Consider the following 19,001-nt stretch of genomic DNA (forward strand, 5'->3'; position numbering starts at 1 on the left):
TTATTTACTCCAGTCTTGACCGTTCCCTTCTGTGATATAGAAGACATGTTATTTTATCATGATCTACGAGTACCCCTAACCCCCCCCCCCCCCAAAATGAAATCCAACATTTCCAATAGCTTTAATTTTACCAGAGCCAATGGGAAAAAAAAAAATTACCAGAGCCATCATTCTGTCAATCTCTGCATTTGAATATATTTGGATATTAAATGTGTTTTTTTATGTGGATATTACGTGTTATAATGTATTAAAAAGTTAAATGCCAAAAACTAGATCTAGAAAGTTATCACTTCAAGTGCTCTCATGTCTTAAAAAATGCCTATATAGCCTTGTGAGGACTGAAGCAGTGTGGCCTACTTATGCACTCCTGATTGAAAGCCACAATGGTTAAGGACAACTTTTATCCCTCATTTAATTTTATCGCTATTATTATTTCCCTTCCACTTAATGATCGAAAGTCCACAAGCTCAACTGGTGTTAAATTCCTCGACAAATAATTCACAATAACCAATCAGTATCGGACAGAAAGGGACACTGTTTGCTACAGCAAGTCCATGCTCTTTCCAAAGCCGAAACAGCATACCTGGTGTCTGGGTTCATTGAAAGGAAAATATCCAGAAAATCTAGTCACCAAAGGGCTCAAAAGAAATGCTTAAAAACAATAAAAATGACATACTTGGAGTCTGGGTTCATTGAAAGGAAAACATCCAGAAACTCTACAGCCTCCAAAGAGCTCAAATGAAATGCCTAAAAACAAGAAAATGAGAAGGATCATATATCCTTTCAGTTATCATGTTAGTCCACATTTTGAAGAAGGAAATTGCTGTAAAGGAACAAAAATCTGCATACAATTAGGTTGTAATATGCTTCAAATATCTTAATAAGCCACTGCATAATTTTGTCACTCAGTACAAGTTTTGGACTGCTTCTTCAGAGAAATGGTAGTTCATTCATGGGAAGAATACCTTTTTTCCTTTGTGTTAATTCAATAATAGAGTACATAATTACACAATTTTATTGTATTTGCAAGCATGGTTGTATGAAATCGAGAAAGGCTAACCAATTATTTCTTGAGTCAGATCTTTTTACCAATTACTACAGGTAATATTAGATTGACGACAACAAATGTCTGGGATACTATGATGTTCTCTGTTTTATATGCACACAAAAGTCAACTCTATCTCCAAAGTTCTCTCTACATCACTCCAATCCCTTGTTCTACCGTTCCCCAACATCAATCTGTATCAACAATCACCATTACATCACACCACAGCGAAGATGCAATTATCCTCAAGAAATAAAGAAAATATCAATACAAGTATCTCTTACATAGAGAAACCAAAGAACTTCATAATGGGCAAATGCTAAAATAGCAGGTCCAAATGTCGTAAACCTAAATACAAAAACTAGATCCGCTCAGACCCAAAGCAATAGCATTTTGTTTAGTAAATGTTCTCATTGGCAGCAAAAAGGGGAAAATCCCAGTATAGAAAATGGATACAATAGTATTGTTCTCCATAAAAGTCATCCAATACCTATATCAATCGCAATCCTCTCTGTACTCTAAGAGTATATAAAAAAACAGCAGAGTATTCTCCACTTGAGCTACTGCTCACTGAACTTCCCCGTAGTATCCGAAGCAACTATAGAAAAGTACCAACAGAGTCTACTTTAAACTTATGGGGTAAAAGTAAAAGTTATATTTGAGCACTAAAACAAATATAAGGGGCAATGAGGCTAAAAGTTTTGCATTTTAGAAAATGACAATGGTACTTGTCCATGCCAAGTTTTGCCTCACAATTAACTGATAAACACATCATGTCTCAAAATTGTCATACTCTAAGCAAACAGCTAAGAAAGATGAATTTGCTTTTCTCAGGAGAAGTAAAGAAAGTCAACTCACCGCTTCAACCGCTGCCATCTCAACCAAATAGAGCGAGGGATTTTCCTGGAGACCGATAAAAAGACATTACTCCAGAGTCCACAGTGATACATTCAACAGAAATCCTTGTACAACAACAACATCAACATATCCAGTGTAATCCCACAAGTGGGACCTGGGGAGGGTAGAGTGTACAAGAAAACTAGAAATCAAATTTGACTAACAAGTACAAAGTATTCATCATTTATTCAGCAAGAAAACTGATTAAAACATATAAAAAACTCCAACGGATTGCACCTATGCTGAATGATTCAACATTGAACACCAGCATGAGAAAGAAGCAGCCTTTTTTAGACTGAACTTAAACTTTTTCTCCACCGTCAAATATGAAATTCCTTGTTAAAATGGGATCGAAATTAAGGCAGTCCACAAGAATTTCCAAATGCGGGGAAAATTGGCACGCTTCCAGGCCATAAGTCCCGTAGTGCTGACAGTAACCCAGAAAATAAAAATATTATTATGCAACTAAGACCAGATATTTAGCAGATTGGCAACATGTGGAGTACTATAAGCGGCGCTGCATGCATCATTGTCTATTTGCTGACAGTGTAATAGCATATGAGGTTTATATTAGTCTCAGACAAGCTATATGTGCTCTTTAGGAAGAAAAGTTTTCGAAAATATTGCTAAGAATAAGGCAGACACCCCCAACCCCCCCCCCAACCCACAAGAGAAGAAAATATTTTTTTTTTTGAGGAGGAAGAAAATAAAATTGATACATCAATATAAGCAACTTGAATGTGATTTAGTTAGCAAATCTCGAAAAGAACCATAAACCTGATTGCACTCCAATGCCTTAGCAAGAAGCAGTACGTCGCCATAAGAATGAGATGTTTGTACAACGTTAAGGGCAGTTGAAACAGCATGGCCAGTCTGTATTGATTAAAAAAATTAGGGATCAAGCTTCCGTAAATAGGATGTATGAAGGATGATAGCTGACAAGCTCACACATTTAGTAACATTTAATTACACATGTTATCAACAAAATGACATTCAACTGCACAAGCACACAAAACTAGTTCTTTTGTTTGTGTGCATGTGTCAAGTCACTACAAGAGTCTCAAATACAACAAACATAATTTATTCATCACTAAAATCTCAACCACACTACAGAAGCTGCAAGGAGAAAATTTAGATGAATTTGGCCTTGTAACTGTAAAAATAAGTCACCCAACTTCAACAAGCATTGTCTCTTGTCCCATGTCACCCCCCAACACCATAAGAACGATGCCGTTGTGTTCTTTTTTTTTTCGACAGTGTGGAAGGAAAGAAAAAGAAGACTACTCCAAACTAGTGAGAGGGACATGAACAGCTTGTAAAGAGATATTGTATATCATTTTTTTTTTGTGTAATGAGAACAGTCCTACTTGTATATATGATTGGTACAACTTGTGAGCTACATGTGGTTAGGCCACTCCTTATTCATTGTACATATTTTTGCCACCCATCTTGGTGTAGCATTTATTGACTTTGAAAGGCTAACGAAGGATCCGTGTAACATAACAAAAAGCACAAATCTATGTCATATCATGAATTCTGCAGCAACTTACCGGGTAGGATTTCTATAATGGAAAGCACAAGCACTTGAAATAAAGCTGGAAAAAAAATCAGAATACTCCATATTTTTGCATTCAAGAAGTTTTTATATGCAACAACACATACAACACGTGAAAAATAAAATCTTGTCCAGTCAGCAGAAGAATAAGTTCTGTTGTTAGAATCGACTCACCCTTTGAGCAAACCGTACAGCATTTTCTTTCTGATTCTCATGAGGTGAAACAACAGGAAGGTACTCAACCTGCACATTACTAAACAAAGTGAGATAATTGTTTCAACAGTAATATCCACACTAGTAAAAGAAAATGGCAAGTATTTCCAGCAACAGCAACAACAGACCCAACAGCGTAATCCCACAAGTGGGGTCTGGTGAAGGTAGTATGTACGCAGACAGCGTAATCCCACAAGTGGGGTCTAGTGAAGGTAGTATGTACGCAGACCTTACCCCTACCTTCAAGAAGGCAAAATCACATATGTCACCATATCCCTTCCCCAGCCCAATAATGACCAATACACAGGAAGCAAAAAAGATGGAGAGGATAATTAAAAGGTTAATGAGAAAAGCCATGGCCAAATTTTGTGTGCAAATTAATTTCATTAATAGATTATGTAATTATGCTTTAGAGAAAAGAGAATAAAACATGAAATTATCCACGGTTGCCAAAATATACTAAGCATATGAAGCCAGAATAGTACTTGAAGCAAAACTCCAAAAGTTTTAGGGGAGTGGAAGTTTTATGGAATCCCAAAGTTTTAGAAGTTAAGACTTCCAGAGTTCCCTGGTAGAACATATTTTGTGAATATATTTATTATTTTAAAGAAGAAAGAATACATTAGCACAGTTCAAATAAGAGAAAGTATGAAACAAGCACACTATTGAAAGCACATAATAACATGATCCCCAGTAAAAAATTAACAACTAATGAATCTAAAACAAACAAGAACACAATGTAAAATATTTAAAGCTAATGAACTCAAGCAGATAGGCCTACAACACAACTGTAGAAAAGCGGCAGGTTTCTCAATTAAGCATAATGAAGATAAAAATTTTCTATCAGACATAGATCTGTATAAAGATAAAACCACATCTAAGACAATATAAAAATATCAGTATACCAAAGTTAAGCAACATTCAACAGATTACTCCACAAAATTTCAAAAGGCCTAAAGAATAGCCACAGTTTCCATGAACAGCTAAATATTGGCAGTCATATACCATCATATTGATAAATCAATCTGCTAACAAACTGAGCCCAAAAGGAACACATATACATGTAAAAGAGCACAGATTTTCAGATGGGAAAGGAGCTGAGTTCTAGACATATGACTCATAGCAGAATAGCAGATAATAGATTTGAAACTTGACATTGGAGGGGCAGTCACACGTCGAAGAGTGCATACACGTCCATGAACACTTAGTCACTTCTTTTCTTACTGCAAGGCATACATACCTCCATGAAATTGTGGAACTGTGTGAACATTCTAAACATCAGCATTCCCAGGGAAACATTCCCCCTGCACGAAAATGAAATCCCACATGAGGGCGATAATAAAAAAAACAAACGTATCATCCCCAAAGAACCTGCTGAGAAGGAAGAGTATACCATGATTGATCAAAGTGAACGTGGGGATAGCGCACAATAACAGGCTGGATAGGATAGCCTGGGATAAATGCACCAAGTTGGAAGGAAATAATAGCTCTTCCATTTGTTGTAGTCCCTTCAGGAAATAAAAGCACTCGGGGAAATTGATTGCAAGAAGCCTTTCTCTGTTTTCAGATCCTTGAAAGCATATTTCTGTATCAAATAGCTATATTGCTAAACACTTTATATTTACACATTCAGGAAAGAGTGTAATCTACTTACTAATTGTGGACCGAGCTGTTCATTATTTCTAATTCTCTTTTGTATAAATTCTGCATATACATGTGGGCACCAAATACTACCCATGAAGGGAGTGTAATAGATGGTGGAAAAATACTTCTTCAGACCTTATTTAACTGATTAAGAGAGTACATGAACTTCATAAAATTTCGGAGATATAAATTTTGCTAACATCTCTTTTCCTTTAGTAGTACCTTCTCATGAGCCAGCTGTACTCTAAATAAATATTTCCTTCATATCAAATGAATAATAGTAAAATAAGTCATTACCCCGATGGCAATCAGGAGACAGAAGAGAAATGGGTAGATTATTATATGCTAATAGGAAGTTTAAGGCTTTAGAAATAGCAAAATGCTTGTTGATGAAAAGGATCAAGAGTCTCTTATGGACCACACACATTAATTTCCCGATCTTCTATAATTCTTTGCACTTGTTGGCAAGCAGTTGAACAAGCAAAATTTGCTTGAAACCCCAGACTTCAACTGAACTGCATCTATATGGAGTATAGAGCTCAACCTAGATCCCCAGACATGAAATTGAAAGAGCAAGCTTTGCCTGGGATGGTGCAAAACATTTCATGTGCTCCAGGGCAAACTTCAACAACATATCTTGAAAAAATATATATAACTATGAATAAGTGATCACGGGCCTACATGTAAGAAGTAGATTTAAATAACCTCAGAATGATATGCACTAACATAATAGCCAAAAAATGTTTATCATCCAAGTACCAATAGAAAAAACAAGAGACCAAAGACAGATACTATTTACCTTTATTTCACTAACAGCATGCTTCCTTGAAGTGGGAGAGAATCTATTAACATATATCACCTGCAAAAAGGGAGAAGGCATAAGCAAGTTTAATGTCTTAATTACAGATATATATATATATACCAGGCATTCTGAGGCAGAATAAACTGGATTCCAGAATTCGAAGCTAGAAGCAAATGAAGTCTGCCAACAAATGACAAAACATAAATTATACGTACTAGCACCAATATGCTAGCAAGTACACATAAAATTTGAGACAATGTTGTTGTGCGCCCATTACCTGCATAGCTCTGATAATAGTTCCGACGAAAGGCATGGAATCATGGGACTCGGAAGCAACAATGGTAGGAAATAACTCATAGAAATAGAAGATAGGGTCTATGTACGAGACATGATTAGATACAACAACCGGAGCTATCTCCCTTGGCGCAGGTTTTCCTTTTCGTCTTATCCATTGGTACCTGGAACAGTAAATAAGAAAGGAGAAAAGGAACAAAAAAAAAGATATTTTGTCAGACACAGTGGTTGGGAAGCAAATCTAATAAAACAAATTCCTTGAACTCTGACAGCAGCTTACATGCTAATATGACTACGACATGACCTCTTTTAACATGGAATGACCTATTTTGTTTTGACAGCACAAAATGCCTGACTTTTCAATTTGCAAGTTACTGTCCACATCGAATTCACAATTAATGGCATGCTCTAAACCCCTCTTATACAAGATGAAACCATTAATCTTGTAAATCCATGTCCACTAAAATATTGCTACAAGATACAAAGGAAAAATAGAAAAACTTCAATACTTGGGAAAGGAATAATAGTAGGATTTGTAAGGGTAGAGTTAACAGCTAAAAAGAAAATACTTGTACCGGTAAAGCTTATATAATAGCGTGAACTAAGCTTATATAATAGCGTGAACTAGGCCAGAGGTCTTCCTTAATAACGTAATTAAGCCACTCAATTTCCCAAGAGCTCCAACACCCCAAGCTACTTTTATCCTCTCCGTCACCCCATCCACCTCTTCGATAGAGAAAAGAGAGAAAAGAACTCTACTGGAAAGAAGGAAAACAAAAAGAGTCTCAAGCTTACTGTGACTGTTGCTTCATTTAATCACTCTCCTGCTAGATGAATTAGTTTCCAATACAGGTGTGTGTAAGTATCCAATGCAAGTACATCTAGCTCTTTGAAACAAATGAAAGTTCAATGCAATATATGTACTACTAACATGAAACAAAAAAGAGAGATGAAGTATAGCACCTCTCATTGAGAAAAAAAAGACGTATAAATTATTATTTTTCGCCTTTAAACACAAGTAACAAAAAAATAAAAATCTCCTTCACTCTTTCACAAGAAACCAACAAGATCACTGTCTATCTTGCTAAAGAAGCAATCTGTATCAACACAAACTCAAGAAATCCTACTCCTTTAATTAAACCAAAGAACTACTAATATTCTTTGACTGGCCAAATTTGCAAGCAAATAGTTGAAAGCCAAAAAAGGTCGTTGTTTAAATACCCGAAAGAGAAGAGGATGGTTCTGGCACTAAACCGGGTAACACACATCAATCTGGACCTCCATTTAGGCATAGGATTGTGCTTATCTTTCCACCCGTACAAAGCAAGACGTGTCGCCACGTAACCGACCATCAAAGACAACCCAAAAAGCAACAACCTCACCAAAGCAAGAGGCAAACACACGACAATCTTGAACCATTCATAGACCCCTTCGATTCTAGGTGTATTGTTCCTGAACGGGTCAACGGTGGTGGATCCAGGCATGTCGAACCGTTTCGCTCCAAGAAACGCATATGGGTTATCATCCACCTCCGAAATATGAGTAACCAATTGATGATCATCGCCGTTGGGTAGCTGGTGGACCCCATCGTCGTCGTCAACAGTAACGATCACGTGCGGCTCAGGGGCCTGATCGTGATCGGAGTCTGAGAGGTGGGTGGAGGTAGGTAAAAGAGGAGCGGATACAGTGTGGTCCGACATTGCCGGGAAACGATTGCCGGTGGCCGGAAGCGGAGCGTACAGAGAGAGAAAGAGAAGAGAAATGGAGAGTGAAAAGGCGAGAGGGGAAAACACTCTCTCCGACAAAATAACGATTTTCTGTGGCTATAAATCTTTCTTTTTTAACCTATCAGACAAAAATTACGCGACAAAGTCGGACAGATGGGTAACTTCATTTGTTCATTTGGATTTTACGGTGGATAAACTAAAAATATATATTTACTTTTACCATTTACTCATTATACAATCAAAAAATAATTTTTTTTTCTATTTTATCCTTATCATTAGTTACTTATTCCCTAAATCATTATCCAAGACTTTTGAAAATATTATCATTATTTTGAGTAAAATTATAAAATATATATTTCATTATTATTTTTTAAAGAAGTCTCTTTGCTTATAGTCTTTTGCCTCCCTCTTCCTTCTTTCCGTCCTCTTTCCTCTCCTTCTTCTCCCCTATTCTTCCTTTCCATCTTTTCTTGAGCCGTCTATCGGAAATAGCCTAAGGTCTGCGTACACACTATTTTCCCCAGACCCCACCCATAGGATTATACAGGATATGTTGTTGTTGTTGTTGTTTTTTTTTTTTTTTAAGAGGCGTGAAAAGTTTAAAGTGGACAGCTAAAAGTGAACGGAGAGAGTATATATCTATCAGAGTCTTGGGTCATAGAGTTGCGTGCTTTTACCTTCAAAATGTGATTTTTTTCTACACGAATTTAAATTTAATCAAATGTCAAAATAGATAACGAAGACGGGGTGAAAAGGAAAAACTAGATAGGGCCATCAAATGGCATGGTTTGTTCTATATTTTAATTTAGAAACTTACTTAATATATGTTTTTTGATATGTAATTATAAAAATGGTTTTCCAAGGCAAATCCAATTCTTTTGGCCACAAATTCTTCTCATAAGAACAAGTATACCTTGTGAATTAGACTAATACGAAATTGCTCAACCCAATTCGATAAAAGAGTGATGATACATAGAATAGGCAAGTATATTGTTATGTGCTTGTGTGTAAGTTTCTTCTAAAAGTAACAAAAAATTACGGAATGTAGGTTTCTTCTAAGACTTAATTAAGAATTATTAGAATATGAAAATTTGTACAGCTTCATATGAAGTTTCCTTTTAATTTCTGATACTATGTTAGTAGATCACCTATTTGGTTCCTTCCTAATAGCTATGTACTATGAAAAAGTTGCATATAGCACCCAGCAGCGGAAGCAGGATTTTCGATAAGGGGTTCAAAAATTTCCTATAAGAGGCTTCAACAAAAAAAGTTAAAAATTAGAAGAGATTGTGGCTAGGGGTAATTGAACTAGTGATATTACAAAGCTTTTGAACCCTCTTGACTACTACTAAGCTATGCTTTTTAGTTGTGTCAAGGGGATTCAAAATATAATATATAAAGGTACATAACAGATTTTGCCCTACATTATTACATATACAGTGTAATTTTGGCGAAAGGGGTTCGGGTGAACCCCTTCCGCCCCCTAAATCCGCCCCTGATAGCACCATAAACTTCATTTTTAGCACCATAAACTTCATTTTTCTTAAAGTGTTTTTTAAAATTTTATCTTCTAGATCATCAACCTTTGTATAATGATTTCTTTCTCCATTTTTTAAAACATATGTTAGATACTAACCTATAGAAATTAGAACAAATCAATATTATGTTGAATAAAAAATAAAGTTTGAGGGTAATCAAGCATATAAGTTCACCGCACAAAACTCTATTATGTAAATAAGAAAGAACGAGAACATTTAAATGTATATTCATTGCACGTAATACCAACAAATACTAATAGTATGAAAAGTAGTGTAGATATCATAATAAAATTCTAAAATAATTCACTATGTATACTTTAAATGAACTTTAGATCACAATTTAAACAATATTTTTCAATAACAATCAAAACTCGAAAATTTATAATAAAAAAGATGGCAAATTTATATACATGTTATTAAAGTAACAGTTTTAACAAATAGTTGCAACTTTAATCACACATTCATGAAATCGACTACTCTAAGTGGGCGTTTGGACATAAGAATTGTAAAATTCTAAAATAGGGGGAAAAATTTTTGTAAGTGAAAATAGTATTTGAATATAATTTCGGTTGTTTTTGAAGTTTTGTGAGTGATTTGAGTGAAAACTCCGTAAAACAGGTTTTTGGAGTTTTTCAAAATTCGAAAATTTTCAAAATGCATCTTCAAGTGAAAATTGAAAAATTTATGAACAAACGCAGATTTCGGAAAAAAGTAAAAAAAATTTGGAAAAAAAGAAAAAAATTCTTATGTCCAAATGGGCTCTAAGTATACTTCAGAAAATACACATATATAGACACATTCTAGGTTACATGGTTCCTCTGTGTGTGTATGATTAGTGTTTTCTCAATTTAATATCAAACTGAATCGGCCTAAAGCACATTTTTGAGAGCTTAGTAATGGCTAAAATTAATAATAATGAGCTTTGGCCTTGATTGTCAAGAATCTTATGCAAGATCTTGAACCTTAAAAAATTAATATATCATGTTGGATCCAATCTGGTGGATATTCAGCACACGCTTTTCAATTAGACGAAAGTGTACCAAAAGCCGTCCTATTTTTAAAACATAACCACATGCGCAGTGACGTGTTTGTAGAGAAAATTTTAAAGGGACTTATAGTGATTGTTTGGACATAAGAATTGTAAAATTCCGGAAAAAAAGTGGGGGAAAAAATCAAGTAAAAATGATATTTGAAAAGTAGAGTTGTGTTTGGACATGAATATAATTTTTCGTTATTTTTAAATTGAGTGATCTGAGTGTTCTTCTGAAGTTTTTCAAATTTTCAAAAAATTTCAAAATTCATCTTCAAGTGAAAAGCGAAAATTTTATGGCCAAACATTGATTTTATTAAAAAAAAAAAAAAAAGAGAAAAAATTTCATTGCCAATCGGCCTCATATTGTACCTGCTTCATCGGCTGTAATTAAATTGATACTATTGTTATAACGTTTGAAGATCCTTTTATATAATAACACTAATAATTAAACTACACGGACCAAGAAAATGTATCGTACCAAAACAAATATCTTGTTAGTTAAAATAAAACACTCTCCAAGAGTAATTATTATCATAGAAAAATTAAATGCGTTAGAAAAACATGATCAGCATACAATCAACTCTGTAATAATTTACATATGAAAGTTGATAGTTTCGGAAAACTAATACAAGTTCATCTGATAAGTCTAGTTCCAAGTGCCAAACTTGATAATTTGAATGCATAATAATTTGACAAATGTTGATTTAAAAAAAGTATAAATATTAAAATGCTTCTATTGTTTGAAATGCCACGGATATCTTTGGTTGTTTTCAATATTTGATCACTGTATGGTATTACATTAACATTAAATTTTACACATATATCTTTTAAAAAGATCATAATATTGAACCTATTCTATATAAATTAAAAAATCCGTTTACGGGAGCTTCTGCAAGTCGGTATCTAGTAGTCTATGATAAAAGGTTGAAATGACACAACAGTGTCCAAAAATAAGGTCGTCGTGCTAGATAAAGGTTAATTATCGTGTTCAACTAAATTTCATTTATGGTAGAGCGGATATATTGAAATAACTAAATGAAAGATACAATATTTGTACGTGTGGCACCCTCAAACGTTAATCAGAAGTTCATAGTGCTATTCCTATCAACATGTCAACGTTAACCAGCTCAGGTAATCTGTTGACCCCTTGGGCGTTACCGTTTTTTGCGTGGCAATTTTTTTAGCAAAGAGAAACCCCACACGTTAAGCAATTGATTTACTTGAATTATTCAAAAACCACACAAATTTATTTGTAAAAGGAAACCTTTTTTCGTTTTTGAAAAAAGACAGTATTCCCATCTCGCAACGAACAAAACAGTTCTTCGGCAATTTTCTTTTCAATATTTTAACTACAAAAAGATGGCCTCTGACACTTGAAAATCAAGTTTTAAATACACCAACCAAGTTATGGCAGAAGCAAGGAAATTTTTCACTTGACTATAGTTGATCCACTATATTCTCACATTCTTTAATCACATTAAGATAATAAGTCAATATAGTTTGATGTAAACATTAGATCCAATCAACATTATTCCTGAAACATGTGGGGAACATCGGGATGCGTGCAAATAAGATAGTGATTTTAGGATCTGATTGCATTGAGATCCACCAAGAACATTTGTCAGGTTAGTATAATACTGCAGGAAAAACTTCCACCTAAGTTGGCAGGAATTGGGATTTAAATAATCACCATAAAGTAGCAAGCAAGTGTGACATTATCAACTCCTGGCAAAACCATGTGCCAGTCAATATATCTACACCTATGCCATGTTGCCAGTCCCTACCTTTTGAGGGATGCAGGGGCTGGTAATTTTCCAAGTTTTAGAAGAGCCAACACTTAAGATGTGTTGCCACACATGAGATTCTCGCCTAACAAAAATACAGGTTATCTATATACAATGAATGACAGCGCAGTGCATTTCTTTTAATCATGCATATCTTGATTCTTCCCTATGCTCTTCAAGTGTTCTCTGTAAATAATACCAAAACGTATAGTCAGATACATCTTTAGACAAGAATATAAAGATGGGCATATATCTAACCATTCCTTATTAAAAAAAGAACATATTAACCATTACCTTGCATTTGGTCGTTGTATTGTATATTGTTACTTCCTTCGGCTTGACTTGCAGTAAATATAACTGCTTGAAGCCAACAACATTTAGCTAATTTATAGATAGAAGATCTAATCACTCTCGCCAGAATCATAATCACTGTCACCAGGAATTCCTTTTCTGCTTTCGTTTTCTTCCTCATGATTATCGGAATCATTATTGGAGTCATCAAAAGGTTCTCTTTCTGTAAGGAAGAACCCATTCTCAGAAGGTTTGTAGTTTTTACCCCTCCATACCACGATTTGCTCTTTATCGAACGTTACGAGTATACAAGGGACCAAATCCTGCCATGACATAAGGTAATCCACTCAAACATAGTCTTAGTAGCAAGCCTATCACTATATCTTCCACATGGATATCAGAACATTCTTTGAACATCAATTAAAATTTGGTCTTAGAAGCATGCCAATCACTATACTTTCCAAATGGATTTCACAGCATTCTTCCAAATATCTGGCCCTTCTAAGTTGAGGTCTTCATTTCAAGTAGCAAAGCAAGTAAACTGAAGGAAGTAGACAACCAAACTAATATGCAATTAACTGCAGTTCCAGGAATATTAACACACCATTACATGTCATGAAGGCAAAGAGCTCTAAAAGTAAACAAGTAGAAGATGAGTGATGACCATGATTGTTTCTTCCGTCTTTCTGATTTGGTAAATTCACCCCTCTAAATCCCTATCCCCAGGGGCCAAGAGTGGTTTACACCACTTTCTTCCTTGGTGATTCAGACTCCTAAAGAACTCTCACCACTAGAGCAACCACCACTGGTCAACGATGAAGATGACAAAATAAGGGCAAAGATCAATTGTTCGATGAGGGAGAAAAATGAAAAGAAACAGAAGAGACATTAATAGCGACATAGCACAGGTACAAAATGAGTATTGTTACCAGCTTGAGTCCGCCAGCAAAATATGGAACTTCTTTTTTTACCAGCATGCAATAAATGTGACTATTCTATAGTTGAAATAAAGTGAATATTTCTTATTAATTCTTGATTTATTTATTTCATTATTGGAAAAGAATTTATCAACCAATTTATTTGTTGATTCAAGAAAATATGGCTGTGGTTCCTGGACTCAAGACTGGATTAGCTAGGTGGACATTCGGTCCACGGATCAAGAACCTGTCTCCATAGCAAGTTCTCAATTTGACCAGACCCCTCATGCTTTGGACATAGCCACTGCAATTGTTCGGTCCCAAAAACTTGAGTACTAAAATGCATACATCTCTTTCTGACAAGCAAAAAAAATTCACAAATAACACAAGTCAGTGTTAAAAGTATAAAGGCATTATATAAACATTCTTTATAATTTTTCATTATGCATTTAAAATCTAAAGAATATTATAAGCAGCATTAATAACTATTGAAAGTAAAGTAAGAAGTAAGAACACACATTTCATCGTCTAAAAATTTCAACTTTATAACTATGGATTGAAGTTATCCGACATCATTCTTATAAATTACCAGATATTATCTGAAAGCATCAGCCAGGAACATACATACATCTTCAAATACAAATAATTAGGTTTTATCAGTTACAAAAGAGACCCAATATCGTCCCTCAGAGAATTCACTGGCCCCAAACATATCAAATTTGGCTCAAAGTACCTGATTTTTGGGTAATTCCGTAATTGTCTCAAAATAAGGATATTTGTACCCTGAAAATTAAAAAGATTTCTGATACCATACCGCTGACCAGGCATATTTTCCGTGTATCGTACTGAATACTTGGTAGGTATTCATAGTCCAAAATAGTTTATGATTGCCGCTTTTCAGCCCATCTTATTATTATGAGATTAAAAGAGGAGTTTTTTCCTTGACAGGCTTTTTCTCAAGAAAAATCCCAAAATAGTCCCTTACGTTTGGGTTCGATCAAAATGATCCATAATATACAAGATAACCACTGATAGTCCTCCAAGTTCTTAAAAGTACTGAAAATTTAGTCCATCCCAAAGGAACCCATATCCTTCCAAGGAAAAATGCCAAAGGTAATCCCTTAAGTTTGGAGCTTCACTCAAAATAGGCTTTAATATAGAAGGTCTACCAAGTCCAGACAACTGTATCTCGAGATGTTTAGTTAGGAGTTTCCCTATAACAGCCCCACCCTCTTTAGATGAAATTGGAAAATCACCATAGAATTGGACAGAAAACAACAACACTTGGATCAGACTCGGTGGTGTTCCTCTTCATATCTGGTCCAGAAATTTCTTGGGGGGACTCACAGCCATTGACCACTGCAAACAGTGACTGAAGCTTTGTTACATGGGCCAGGATCCAAGTTGAATCTCCCCTCATAAAATCCTCAAATTTGTCGATATCGAAATCGGGGGTCCTCTTCATATCTGGTCCAGAAATTTCTTGAGGGGACTCACAGCCATTGACCACTGCAAACAGTGACTGAAGCTTTGTTGCATGTGCCAGGATCCAAGTTGAATCTCCCCTCGTAAAATCCTCAAATTTGTTGATATCGAAATCGGGGGATCTATATGGGCCATCCCTGTTTGGGTGCGGTTTCATGCCCCATATGCTCACATATTCCTTCTAGGTCAGCTTTGCCTATTGCAGCAGCCAGCAATGTCACTGGAAAAGATACAATAAAGCAAATACCTCTGGTTAACCCAAGAAGCACGGGGAAGGCCTCTTTTCATGACTTGCCAATGAAAGAGACCCACATGTTCAGACTATCTCTGGGTGGAGATTTAAAAGTCAAATCTCAGCAGTCGAACCCCAATGGATACTAACCCGGGTTTTCTCTTACTGCAATGATAAATAAGCCCCATACCCCGCCACATAAAACCCAAACCTCAGGCCATCCTCTATTAAACAATTGGGTCAATAAGGTTTGGAGCACCTTTTTGGCAAACCAGGGAGTCTAGATTTCAACAAATAAATTATCATTGAAAATAACTTTTTGTATTTATAAGAATAACAGAAACTGCACCTCTTCTCGTAAATCATAGTACTCCACAAGAAAGATACAAGAAAAACTATAGCATGAGCAAGTAGAAGTCCAACACAAAATAGAAGGGGAAAATTCTTACCCTCAGTTTGCAGCCTATTTTCCTGTAATCGCTCTTTGGGAGGCCTTTACAATCTATCCGAACCAGCTCCTCAGTGAGAAAAGCATCGCGTACCATCGGTACAAGACTGCCATAGTAACCATTTTTGGCTGCATAGTAGCATACATTTCACATACCAAATCCAGATGGCCTCATCAAACACAGTTGACAAGAAAGCATACCAAGTTTTGTTAATGCCGGAACAGCTAATCCTCTTTTTCTCATTTCCTTGGTTTCCTCGATACTCAAGCCATCAATAGTAGTTTTTACAAGCCTAGGATATACAGGCTCATGAGGTTTCCATAGCATTAAGGGGATAACAGGCCTCTTCTTGGGATGATAATTCCTTCCTCTATAGAGCACAAGTAAACCACCATGTCTGTGGATGATTTTACCAAATGTCTTATCCTAGAAGGCATACAAGAATCCACATTACTAATCAAAGACACAGTACAACATAAAAAGAAGATTCTAAGTTGAGAGAACCATAATTTTAGAGAATAAACCCCATAAACAAAGTAAACAGATACCTGTTCAAGCAACATAATTCCGACAAAGAACAATAACATGAAGGATTAAGAAGCAAAGAAAGTGGAAGTCATTGAATTTGAAGGATGGAGATACCTCCAACTGAGTGCAAACATTCTTCATATCAACTGTAGGCACGCCCATACATTTTATTCTTACAGCTTCAGCATGTTTCCAGTTGTTATGAATATCATTCAACATGTTATGTGTTAAGCCATCTCTCCCTGCAGAACAAAGATGGAAAATCAGCAAACAGGTATTCCAATCATGTGCTATCATAATCCCACTATAGAAACTTACGTCCAGTGATATTCAACTTCATTTCACAATAAAGCAGAGAAGGAAAGAAGTGTTTGATGTCATTGCCATTACAAGGTAAGATCCTAATGCCAAATGGAGCACATCACATCACTAAATTTCCCAGTCTATGACAGAAAATATAAATGCAAATAGCAGAAGTCAAGCGTGGTTTGCATTATAAAAGAACACCAAGATGTTATGTGTAGCAAGCAGTTTTTACAAGAGCTTACGACAACTGAGTTACTGATAAGAATATGCATAGTACCTTAATTACTAAATTGTTTCACCAAATTCCCTCTCCAAATATTAGGCAATGCACCACTTTTTCAGAGCCTCAGTGAGTTTTCCCTAAAAGCCATTACTCACAAAATACTTTAGTGATTATTATTTAAAAATCTCCAACCATATAGGATTAAAATTTAGCCCTAATAACACATTTGATTCATCCTATTCTCAAATCTCAACTCCCTTTCTTCAAGATACACGGTGAGTTGATTTCTATGTAAAGCATTTATATGTGCATCTAGATGGCAGCAATACCAAAGCCATCAGAATATCAACATTGATTTCTTTGAATAATCTAATCATGTATGCTTGGCAAACAAGTTTAATGCAGTTTAAATTGTCAAACTTCCCAACAACATTACGAAATGATACTAAGTTTCAAGTCGTACACGTGCAACCATGCCACTGCAATAAAAAGTTAATACCAAACCCAGCTGAGTACCACCTTTAAGTCAGCAAACCACCCCAATCTGTGTGCAGAATTTCACCACTTCCATTTAATGCAATTAGAATATGCAATGATGTAAACCAATACCATAATGGTCTTTGGCATCTATCCCGTGGCATAGCAAGTAAGTGCCAAGGTAAAGTACCTATATTTACCTTCTCAAATCCACTTAAATAATTTTGCAAATAATCAGATATTCCACAATAACAGTAAAAGAAAATAAAACAAAACTCACCTCATCCAACATAGTATCTTATCTTTTGAGTCTAATCACAAAAGAAATGATCAACCCAATCAATATTTTGCTTCAATACCAAATTTGTTCTAGTCAGCTATATGAATTCTCTATAGCCATTCAACTACGTTAGACCCATTTCATTCCAATGCAGGTATTATATAATTTGTCTAATAAAAAAAATGAATTTATAAAAAAGAGTGTACCCAAATTGACTTGGCGCTTGGATTTATGCCTCTGGCATGTTTCCGCAAGAGCTTTTCTCTCAGCATTCGTCAAAGGCTCTCCTTGAATTCTCTCTCTCATAACCCTCCTCTTCTCCTCCACAGTTTTCTCATCTTCAGCAGACCCCACTTTTGGGTCAACCACAGGCGCACAAACTCCAGTCCACACCCTATCCAACTTTCCAGGCCCAAAAGGCGAGTACTTAGGCTCGCGAAGCCCAATCGGCCGCACCTCCGTACTGCTCTCTGTGTAACTGAAACGGAAGTCGAATGGCAAACTGGATTGAACCGGTTTCTCCCCGGTCCGGTCCAGTGATGACGGCGGACGGTACCGGGGTTTGGGCTGCTTTTTGGGTGGTGATTGAGAGTGGGGTTGAGTGGAATTAGGGTTTTGGGGTTTAAGGGAAGGTGGAGGTACGAAGGAGTATTTTGAATAGAGATTTGAAGAAGCGGTGATGGTTGTCGGGACGGCGGCGGCGGTGGAGAAGAGGTGGCGCGTGACGGAGAGTGAGAGAATTTGCTTTTCCTGGCGGGAGAAGAAACGGAGCATTGTGCCGGGGCAGATGCATTCGGGTCAATTCCTCTGCTAATATAGTTCTGGAGATTTGAGCGGTAAAAATGAAAACGGTCCCTTAATTATGTGTAAGATCAAGTTCAATTTTGGTCCCTTATACATTATTGCTAACACAAAAGTCCTTTATGTTTGTAAAGTTTGACGCTTTTGATCCAAGTCAAGACAAAGACGGGATAAGATGGAGGGTCTCCAATGGGACTAGAGTAAATGTGTGGAAAGATTCGGAGTCCAAAACTTAAATAATGTCTTTTTGGGCAAAAAAATACCTTTGTACTGTTAAAAAAAAAAAAAATTACATAACGCATTATAATACTGCGAATTACTTTAACGGAAAGTTAGCCGTTAAAGTGATTCGCAGTATTATACTGCGAATTATTAAAAAAATAATTTTTTTTGATAAAACTGAGTACTATACTGCGATCAACACAATTCGCAGTATAGATTTGGGCCCACCAATAAGTGCTCTGCGGATAACCGACATAA

At 35.9% G+C, this 19,001-nt stretch overlaps 2 protein-coding genes across 9 annotated transcripts in view; both read right to left on the reverse strand.

Moving 5' to 3' along the window:
• Nucleotides 1-8,260, reverse strand: part of LOC109238071 (lysophospholipid acyltransferase LPEAT2) — a 13,717-nt gene extending 5,457 nt beyond the window's left edge. The window contains exons 1-9 of one of the 2 annotated variants that reach the window (XR_002069697.1): nucleotides 7,672-8,260; nucleotides 6,434-6,614; nucleotides 6,154-6,213; nucleotides 5,104-5,267; nucleotides 4,951-5,014; nucleotides 3,672-3,740; nucleotides 2,720-2,815; nucleotides 1,904-1,948; nucleotides 677-747 (exon numbers count right to left, since the gene is read on the reverse strand). Coding sequence is in view for 1 of the 2 variants with exons in the window: in XM_019404497.1 (XP_019260042.1) it covers nucleotides 677-747; nucleotides 1,904-1,948; nucleotides 2,720-2,815; nucleotides 3,672-3,740; nucleotides 4,951-5,014; nucleotides 5,104-5,267; nucleotides 6,154-6,213; nucleotides 6,434-6,614; nucleotides 7,672-8,150 (1,229 nt within the window). In the remaining variant the exon portion in view is untranslated. The remainder of the gene's footprint in view (nucleotides 1-676; nucleotides 748-1,903; nucleotides 1,949-2,719; nucleotides 2,816-3,671; nucleotides 3,741-4,950; nucleotides 5,015-5,103; nucleotides 5,268-6,153; nucleotides 6,214-6,433; nucleotides 6,615-7,671) is intronic. The other variant, XM_019404497.1, reaches the window with a different exon arrangement.
• Nucleotides 8,261-12,386: 4,126 nt separating this feature from the next.
• Nucleotides 12,387-18,573, reverse strand: LOC109238072 (CRS2-associated factor 1, mitochondrial). Of its 7 annotated transcripts, none has more exons than XM_019404498.1 (6): nucleotides 17,927-18,571; nucleotides 16,549-16,676; nucleotides 16,107-16,332; nucleotides 15,907-16,034; nucleotides 12,827-13,146; nucleotides 12,387-12,718 (listed from the first exon to the last, which is right to left on the reverse strand). In XM_019404498.1, exons 1-5 carry the CDS (start codon nucleotides 18,492-18,494, stop codon nucleotides 12,934-12,936), a joined length of 1,263 nt encoding a protein of 420 aa, XP_019260043.1. In that variant the 5' UTR covers nucleotides 18,495-18,571; the 3' UTR covers nucleotides 12,387-12,718; nucleotides 12,827-12,933. The 7 variants fall into 7 exon arrangements, with proteins under 7 accessions (XP_019260043.1, XP_019260047.1, XP_019260046.1 ...); XM_019404502.1 differs by lacking the exon at nucleotides 12,387-12,718 and adding an exon at nucleotides 13,988-14,096 and having other exon boundaries at nucleotides 13,054-13,628; nucleotides 17,927-18,573; XM_019404501.1 differs by lacking the exon at nucleotides 12,387-12,718 and adding an exon at nucleotides 13,488-14,096 and having other exon boundaries at nucleotides 13,054-13,401; nucleotides 17,927-18,573.
• Nucleotides 18,574-19,001: the final 428 nt, after the last annotated feature.

Source organism: Nicotiana attenuata, unplaced genomic scaffold (assembly GCF_001879085.1).
Source record: "Nicotiana attenuata strain UT unplaced genomic scaffold, NIATTr2, whole genome shotgun sequence".
Lineage (NCBI taxonomy): Eukaryota > Viridiplantae > Streptophyta > Magnoliopsida > Solanales > Solanaceae > Nicotiana > Nicotiana attenuata.

Bases quoted from the DNA above. Each gene is read 5' to 3' on its own strand.
- LOC109238072 (XM_019404498.1), bottom strand. From the start codon at position 18,494: ATGCTCCGTTTCTTCTCCCGCCAGGAAAAGCAAATTCTCTCACTCTCC. The intron at 16,677-17,926 runs GTACACTCTTTT...TTTGTTCTGCAG, and splicing joins CAAGCGCCAAGTCAATTTGG to GGAGAGATGGCTTAACACAT. The intron at 16,333-16,548 runs GTATCTCCATCC...TATGCCTTCTAG, and splicing joins ATGTTTGCACTCAGTTGGAG to GATAAGACATTTGGTAAAAT.